At 49.3% G+C, this 9,124-nt stretch overlaps 1 protein-coding gene across 3 annotated transcripts in view; it reads left to right on the top strand.

Moving 5' to 3' along the window:
- The first annotated feature begins 3,573 nt into the window (after nucleotides 1–3,573).
- BICD2 (BICD cargo adaptor 2) overlaps nucleotides 3,574–9,124 on the top strand; it is a 122,085-nt gene continuing 116,534 nt past the window's right edge. Inside the window, exon 1 of one of the 3 annotated variants that reach the window (XM_073644556.1) lies at nucleotides 3,574–4,023. In XM_073644556.1, coding sequence (XP_073500657.1) covers nucleotides 3,751–4,023 — 273 coding nt within the window. In that variant the 5' untranslated portion in view covers nucleotides 3,574–3,750. The remainder of the gene's footprint in view (nucleotides 4,024–9,124) is intronic. The other 2 variants (XM_073644557.1, XM_073644558.1) reach the window with 2 other exon arrangements.

Below are 9,124 nucleotides of genomic sequence, written 5' to 3'. Positions count from 1 at the left end.
ACCTCCCATTCCTGGAAGATGATGTTCTGCTTGTGTCTTTCTTTTATATTATTAGTAGCTTTTGTTTGTTAGCTGACGGCTGCCATAGGCCAATGAACAGGAACAAGCATTTTACAAAAAGTCTTACAAGTTCATGTAAAAAATGGTCTCTGAGCTGCAAGCGGGATGTTATAGAGTCGGAAGCGCTGATCACATTCATAGACACATTTGTGAAAAAGTTTCAGTATAACTTACATTTTATTCATTAAAATCCATGTGCTTGTATGTATATGAGTCCAGTGGGCGGTGCTACCCAGTGATTGACCGTTGTACCTATACTGTGCAAGCAGAGATAGCTGTCAATCACTAGTAGCACCGCCCACTGGACTCTTATGCATTCAAACTAAATAAAATACAAGTTATAATGAATCTTTCCTAATGAACCAATATATCATTCTGCTCCGCTTCTCCTTCTCTATAGCGTGCTGTCCACAGATAGGACAGCTTGTACAACGTGACAGGTTCTCTTTAAGGCATGGCTAAATCACAATGGAAGGTCAAAACTAACAACAAAAAATAAGATTCATGTCACGGTTTCATCATTGACTGTGGCCGAGGGACAGTGTAAGTGACGGTTCAGCCGCTCTATGGGATCTGTGATGTGCTGGACTATCGGTTTTGTGAGAGACAGTCCAGTCATCCAATCTGATCCTAGGGCGTGCTGGGCTGTCAGCATTTTGATTGACAGCCCTGCTGCTCAATCTGGCCTAGCCTGCAGTTGTTTCTCTGGGTGCCTCCTATCCATAATGATTTGCAAGCCATTTAGCTGGCTAGCTGTGAGCAGTCCAATGTCAGCTGTAGCTTTGCTTTGTTTGGTGTGTGCTTAGCATTGTGTCTGTTTCTCTAATCTTGTTGCTGGACCTAGGATATGTTGACTATTCATGTGGATTATCCCTTCTGCTCTTGATCCTCTCTGACTTCAGGTATCTTACCCCGGACTTGGCCACTGACTATCCCATCATCCTATTTCCTTGTCTTGATGTGCCCTCCTAGCTGTTGACCCCGGATTGTTACCTGACCACGCCTTTGCCTTGCCCCTGTGTACTACGTGTCTTCTGGTATCTGACCTCGGATCTCCTGACTACATCATGGCTTGTCCGTGAGTAGTGACTCAGAGTCACAATTCACTTGGAAGATCCATTTGGACTCAGATATGGACACTAAGCAATGTACAAAACTACCTACTGTGTTCCACCCATTCATTGTTTAGTTTTGGCCACTGGCAGAAAGAATTTCAGCTGATCAGTGGGGTGCTTGGTGCCGGACCCTAAACAATCTCATACTGACCGATATGCCTACAGAGAGGCCATCAATATACCAGTCGTGGACAATCCCATTAATGGGGAGAAAGGAATAAGCTATAGCCATATACCCCATCCTTCTCGACAAACCAACACATTAGAGAGTCGGTCTGTCCCGCAGAAGTCGGCAGATTCGACGACTTTCACCACCGGTATAAGAAGAACTGATTTTTATGGTAAAGCTACAGATTGCATTACATGGAACAATCTTATGTGAATCTCTACATTTCGTAACCTACTGTATGTTCTTTCAGAAGATGGAAGTCATGTTAGATGCCTCAACTATGCCATACACATTACAAAAAGTCAACCAGTGGCGATGACCCAGCGGGACTGCAGAGGAGAAGATGACTGACCCACTTGTTGTGGGAGTGGGGTGAGTTTCATTTTTTTGTTATTGCCAGAGCATAGAAGGCTCAGCACCTGTGTCACTAATTCTTGGGATAAGCTGCTGCAGGAGATTGTTAATGATGAGCAGAAACACTAAGGAGGAGACAGGAGCTGACCCATCACTGCCATCATCTGTACCCCACATGAGTACTTTCTGATATCAGTGTAGCCGGGGTTTGGAGGCCACTTACATACAATTTTTATTACATAAATGAAGATAGATCCCTCTAATAAAGTGATTGTCACGACTCTGTCAGGTATCCCGGGGCCAGGGGCTCCTTCCCTGTCCCTAGCACTAGGGGCGCCCTAGCTAGCCCTGTTCCCCAGATTACTTCTAATGGTGAAGACGCCGGGGTCTCGTACCGTGTTGAGTTCCTGAATGCGCCCTTAGTCTGTTCCCTCTCCCCACCCAGGGAAGAGGGGAGTAGTAGTGTATGGCAATACACCAACCAGACTAGCAAGTGAATATGTACAGGGATAAAGGATCAGATTTTCTCAGATGAGAAGATGGAGAAAAAACATGAGGATATGGAAATCAGACTGCACTCAGAAGTCATCCGAGTGAAGTCTGATGTTTCCCACGGACTCATTGACTTGCATGGCGGAGTGCAATCCCAATATCGGATCAAGCTCAGGCATGCTGCGATTTTTTTTCCCCAGACCGGCTCAGTCCAAAGAAAAAATTGGGCATGTGCACGGCCCCATGGAATAATATTGGTCCGAGTGCGATCAGATGTTTTGTCGGATCGCACTCGGACTGAAAATTCAGCCATGTGCATGAGCCCTTGGGGTGAAATCTGTCACAATTGGTCAAATACTTGTCTATGGCTACCTCAATACATCACAAATTTCCCATCTGGCTGTTAAAGTTTTTTTTGTCCCCTAAATAGCAAGTAATTCCACTGACAAGAGATAACTTGCTGATCTCTTTGGGTTTGATCTGCAGGGCTGCACATAACTGACTCTGCTCCATTCATTGTCTATGGGACTGTCTAGTGCAGGCTCTACTAGTAATGGCAGCCCCATAGACAATGAATGAAGCAGGGGTCCAGCATGCTGTGCAGAGCCCCATTTTTGGGGTTCTGGACTATCATTCTTAGGATCGCGTATAACTTGCAATTTTGGGAAAACCTCTTTAATAGTTTAGTGGCTTAATAATAATTAACATGACCTAAAGGCTTCTGTATTGTAACTGCTAGTCTCAACACTTATAATGCTGGTAGTTCACATCATAAGAGCCACAATCAGGTGAGAATTTGCAGCTGGATAACCAACAAGAAAATATTGCAGCTTTATAATAGTGTGATTGCAGCTTTATAATAGTGTGAATGACCCCTACGGGTGTGATTACACGACTTCATTGGTTGCAGGACCATTGTGTTAGATGACCAGGTGTGGCGCTAACCCATAAATCGCTAATGATTATCGCAAGCAGAAATATCACTGCTCAGGCCAATCAACATCAAAGCTGCAGATCCTTGAAAAAAATTGGATTTTGCAATTTAAAGTGTTAAATCTTACATATAATGGAAGTGGGTGAAGGTTTCTGGAAGGAATGACCTTGATCTGCTGCATTTAGTGATGGGACTGAGCACAACAATGGATCCTACTGTCAGCATTGTGTACAGGCAGGTCTGAGGTCTCCCCAGATCTCACCAGGGACAGATAAACATCTCCGCTTCCTCCGGCTTTGATCTTCACTATGCGCCTTGCCCTTAGTCGTGGCCGCCCTCCAGCGCCGTGTCGCTACTGCGCATGCGTCTTGCCCTTAGCAGACACTTAGGGAACGTCTACCAAGTGTCCTTCCCTGCAGCACAGTCCAGCATGTCCCTCCTTCTTGACATTTTCCCCTTCGCAGCGCTTTCTTGGCCGGCGTTGTCACACGCTCCCCGCTTCATACTCGCAGTCGTCAGGGTTAGGCTGCATTCCTGCCAGTGTCTGCGGCGAGCGCCGGGCGCAGGATGCGGCGGCTGATCCGGGGCTAGGAGCGGGGTGCAGGGAGAGGATCCCGACATTATTGATGACTGACGTGAGCCCTGCACCCCTCCCGGGAATGGCTCTCCTCATGGAGGAGGACGAGTATGACAAGCTGGTGATGCAGTCCGGCTCCGACTGGCTCCGGGCTGAGGTGAGGCGGCTGTTCAGGGAGCTGGGAGAGACCACCCGGGAGAAGATCCAGGCGGCCGAGTACGGGCTGGTGGTGCTGGACGAGAAGCAGCAGCTGAAGCAGCAGTATGACGAGCTGGAGCTGGAGTACGAGACCGCGCGGCAGGAGCTGGAGCAGCTCAAGGAGGTGAGCGCCGGCGCTAGGGCTGCTGGGTGTGCTGCTGGTACTGCTGCTGGTACTGGTACTGCTGCTGGTACTGGTCCTGGTACTGCTCTATACAGTACACACCACTGTCACTGCACTAGAGACGGCCCTTCTGCAGCCGATACTGTACTGCTGTCACTGTGTACGCGCACTGCTGTCACTGCACTACTGACCCATACAACTACTGCTGCTGGTCACTGCAGACCCTGCACTATTGCCAATTGGAGCTGTCGTTGCACCACACTGCTGTCACTGCACTACACTGCATACCCACATTGCTGTTACTGCATTGCAGATCAACAAATGTCATTGCACTACAATGTATACACACGCTTTTATCACAACACTGCCACTACAGAGACATGCTGCTGTCAATACACTACAGACCTATGTTGTTGTCACTGCACTTTATAATCACAGGGCTGGCTCTACACTGCATACTCACACTGCTGTCACTGCTCTACACTGCATAGCCACACTCTGCTGTCACTGCTCTACACTGCATAGCCACACTCTGCTGTCACTGCTCTACACTGCATAGCCACACTCTGCTGTCACTGCTCTACACTGCATAGCCACACTCTGCTGTCACTGCTCTACACTGCATAGCCACACTCTGCTGTCACTGCTCTACACTGCATAGCCACACTCTGCTGTCACTGCTCTACACTGCATAGCCACACTCTGCTGTCACTGCTCTACACTGCATAGCCACACTCTGCTGTCACTGCTCTACACTGCATAGCCACACTCTGCTGTCACTGCTCTACACTGCATAGCCACACTCTGCTGTCACTGCTCTACACTGCATAGCCACACTCTGCTGTCACTGCTCTACACTGCATAGCCACACTCTGCTGTCACTGCTCTACACTGCATAGCCACACTCTGCTGTCACTGCTCTACACTGCATAGCCACACTCTGCTGTCACTGCTCTACACTGCATAGCCACACTCTGCTGTCACTGCTCTACACTGCATAGCCACACTCTGCTGTCACTGCTCTACACTGCATAGCCACACTCTGCTGTCACTGCTCTACACTGCATAGCCACACTCTGCTGTCACTGCTCTACACTGCATAGCCACACTCTGCTGTCACTGCTCTACACTGCATAGCCACACTCTGCTGTCACTGCTCTACACTGCATAGCCGCACTCTGCTGTCACTGCTCTACACTGCATAGCCGCACTCTGCTGTCACTGCTCTACACTGCATAGCCGCACTCTGCTGTCACTGCTCTACACTGCATAGCCGCACTCTGCTGTCACTGCTCTACACTGCATAGCCGCACTCTGCTGTCACTGCTCTACACTGCATAGCCGCACTCTGCTGTCACTGCTCTACACTGCATAGCCGCACTCTGCTGTCACTGCTCTACACTGCATAGCCGCACTCTGCTGTCACTGCTCTACACTGCATAGCCGCACTCTGCTGTCACTGCTCTACACTGCATAGCCGCACTCTGCTGTCACTGCTCTACACTGCATAGCCGCACTCTGCTGTCACTGCTCTACACTGCATAGCCGCACTCTGCTGTCACTGCTCTACACTGCATAGCCGCACTCTGCTGTCACTGCTCTACACTGCATAGCCGCACTCTGCTGTCACTGCTCTACACTGCATAGCCGCACTCTGCTGTCACTGCTCTACACTGCATAGCCGCACTCTGCTGTCACTGCTCTACACTGCATAGCCGCACTCTGCTGTCACTGCTCTACACTGCATAGCCGCACTCTGCTGTCACTGCTCTACACTGCATAGCCGCACTCTGCTGTCACTGCTCTACACTGCATAGCCGCACTCTGCTGTCACTGCTCTACACTGCATAGCCGCACTCTGCTGTCACTGCTCTACACTGCATAGCCGCACTCTGCTGTCACTGCTCTACACTGCATAGCCGCACTCTGCTGTCACTGCTCTGCACTGCATAGCCGCACTCTGCTGTCACTGCTCTGCACTGCATAGCCGCACTCTGCTGTCACTGCTCTGCACTGCATAGCCGCACTCTGCTGTCACTGCTCTGCACTGCATAGCCGCACTCTGCTGTCACTGCTCTGCACTGCATAGCCGCACTCTGCTGTCACTGCTCTGCACTGCATAGCCGCACTCTGCTGTCACTGCTCTGCACTGCATAGCCGCACTCTGCTGTCACTGCTCTGCACTGCATAGCCGCACTCTGCTGTCACTGCTCTGCACTGCATAGCCGCACTCTGCTGTCACTGCTCTGCACTGCATAGCCGCACTCTGCTGTCACTGCTCTGCACTGCATAGCCGCACTCTGCTGTCACTGCTCTGCACTGCATAGCCGCACTCTGCTGTCACTGCTCTGCACTGCATAGCCGCACTCTGCTGTCACTGCTCTGCACTGCATAGCCGCACTCTGCTGTCACTGCTCTGCACTGCATAGCCGCACTCTGCTGTCACTGCTCTGCACTGCATAGCCGCACTCTGCTGTCGCTGCTCTGCACTGCATAGCCGCACTCTGCTGTCGCTGCTCTGCACTGCATAGCCGCACTCTGCTGTCGCTGCTCTGCACTGCATAGCCGCACTCTGCTGTCGCTGCTCTGCACTGCATAGCCGCACTCTGCTGTCGCTGCTCTGCACTGCATAGCCGCACTCTGCTGTCGCTGCTCTGCACTGCATAGCCGCACTCTGCTGTCGCTGCTCTGCACTGCATAGCCGCACTCTGCTGTCGCTGCTCTGCACTGCATAGCCGCACTCTGCTGTCGCCGCTCTACACTGCATACCGGCACTCTGCTGTCGCTGCATACTTTGCAATACAGATCTATGCTGTTATCACTGCACTTTATAATCATAGCTCTGGCATACCCATACCTTATTACTGAATTACACTTCTTTCCCGTCACTAGAACGCATACCCACTGTTTCGTCACTGCAGATCCACACTATGGCTAACCTATATTACCAGACTGCAGTCACTGCACCCAGACTGTGGAGTAGATACGCCCATGTCCTGACTCCTTCACAAATGACCAATATTTAGCAATGATCAATTACACAATATTAATAAGTTATTCAAAAAATGTTTTTTTTAGAACTGAAGCCGGTACATTTCTAGATACTGCGCTGCCACTGCAGAGCCGCACTGCTGTCTCTCACCTGCACTCTGCACCATCATGGTGTCTGGCATATTACTGACCAGTATTGTTGGGCAGGCTGCGCCAGGTTTTGTCTTTCTTTTATGGAATATGCAATAGAGGCTCCAATGCAAATCTGAGCACGGCCTGTCATTAAACTGCACTGAAGGCCTCCACTGCCATCACTGCGCTGTACTCCAGCCCCAGAGTGTCCCTCACTGGTATCACTGTAATCCGGTATGTTAGTCTAGATGGCAGGCCTAACATGGGGGCCCTACACTGTGGCAGTGCCTACTGCATACACCCCAGGTACTGGGATCTCTGTCTGCCTGACAGCATGTGCTGTATCACATTTTGCCCTAAGGACGTCTCTATCACCTCCTAGAACTGTCTGGTTTTCTCACCTTAGGCACATGTCATAGTGCTATCAATGCTGCCATCCACATGGCATACCCTGGCATAGTGCCGCATGGTGTGCCAGCATCATTATTACCAACCCTGCTGCCGAATGCTTCAACCTGGATAGCATTGCCATAAGATACAAGCATGCCGCTCGGTATAATCCATCGTCTTCTGTGACCCTGTGCCCTTCACCACAATCCTTAATATCTTACTTCTCCAACGCATGGCCCTGGTCTTGTTTTGTCAGGGCTGAAATGCATATCGGAATATCTAGTACCAGCAATCTAAGGGTTAACCACTTCTTGCCGCTGACGCAGCAGCCTATTGGCATTCAAAATATATTTTTGGGGAGAAAAATTTTAATTTTTGACCGTGTTCTTGGGCTCCATAGATGCTGCTCAGACTGAGATTTGCATTGCATGCCGCCTGTGCCATCGTCTGGCATCCTTGGCCTGTGCTGGCAGTGAGCGGAGATCTGCATTACCCATTGCAATGTGTTTAGATGTGGCATCATCCACTGTGCTGGGAGTCTGCGCACACCGGGCTATGCCTGCCCTTCCCAAGACATCTGCTCAGCTCTCAGCCTCCCCTCCTCCATCCTGTTATGGATAAGGAATTAGCCATGGAAAGGAAAAAAAAATGCAGCCTGGGAAAAATGCATTGTAAATTGATAGACTTGTCAATTCTAGCCTCATATCTGGGGGTTAGAGCTGAGATGTGAGTGCAGCTTTGCTCTAAACTGTTACATTGGTGCAATATTTATCAGTCAGTGTTTATTTTGTGTTTTATTTGCCGGATTGTCTACATTGTTGCTTTTGGGGTTTTCCATCCTCCTCCTATGTCACTGGATCTGCAAAGTAGATCATAGCTGTAAACAGGAAATGAGATCACTGCAAAAAAAGGGAAGAAGCGATTAATAATGACAATTAAAATAGCAAAAAGGCTATTGGGGCAGATTTAGTAATCGTGTAATAGTTATAGACTGTCTTAAAATGTGCCAAATTTATCACCGTGTCTAGTGCTTGAGATATTAAACTTGGTGCATCTTTGGACTGTGTAGTCTAAGTTTATTCCACCTCTTGTTTGGTTCCCTTATAGGGCTCATTCAGATGTCAGTGATTTTTCTTATATTACAGTCCGATTTTCATCAGTATTTTTGAACAGATTTTAATCAATGTTTGGTCAGTATCCGGTTTTCTTATGCAAAAAAAACAACAACTGATAAAGGTTTCTTAAAGAGGTTTTCCACTTCTCGGACAACCCCCCCCCCCCTTCTCAGTTATCATGTTTCCTCCTTGTAAAATAATAATGCTTATGGCGCAGTCCGACGTTCGTATAAATCGGACTGAGATCGGAATGCAGTGCATGGACTGGCCGGCAGCTGTACCGAACCGAGCGTGACAGCTGCATAGAAATACACGGAGCTAGTAGGGAGAGCCGCCGGCCAGTCCGTGCACTGCATTCCGATCTTGGTCTGATTTATATTGACTGCGCCTTTATTCACACCTCCGGTGCTGGCACCATTCCAGCAGTGTCGGCACTGGCTCCCCAGGGATCGCGTGACATTATGTCACGTGAT

This window comes from Phyllobates terribilis, unplaced genomic scaffold, assembly GCF_046119375.1.
Source record: "Phyllobates terribilis strain yellow unplaced genomic scaffold, ASM4611937v1 Scaffold_8__6_contigs__length_399053987, whole genome shotgun sequence".
Classification (NCBI taxonomy): Eukaryota; Metazoa; Chordata; class Amphibia; order Anura; family Dendrobatidae; genus Phyllobates; species Phyllobates terribilis.
The sequence above is the reverse complement of the archived record's forward strand: the minus strand, read 5'-3'. Positions and strand labels throughout refer to the sequence as shown.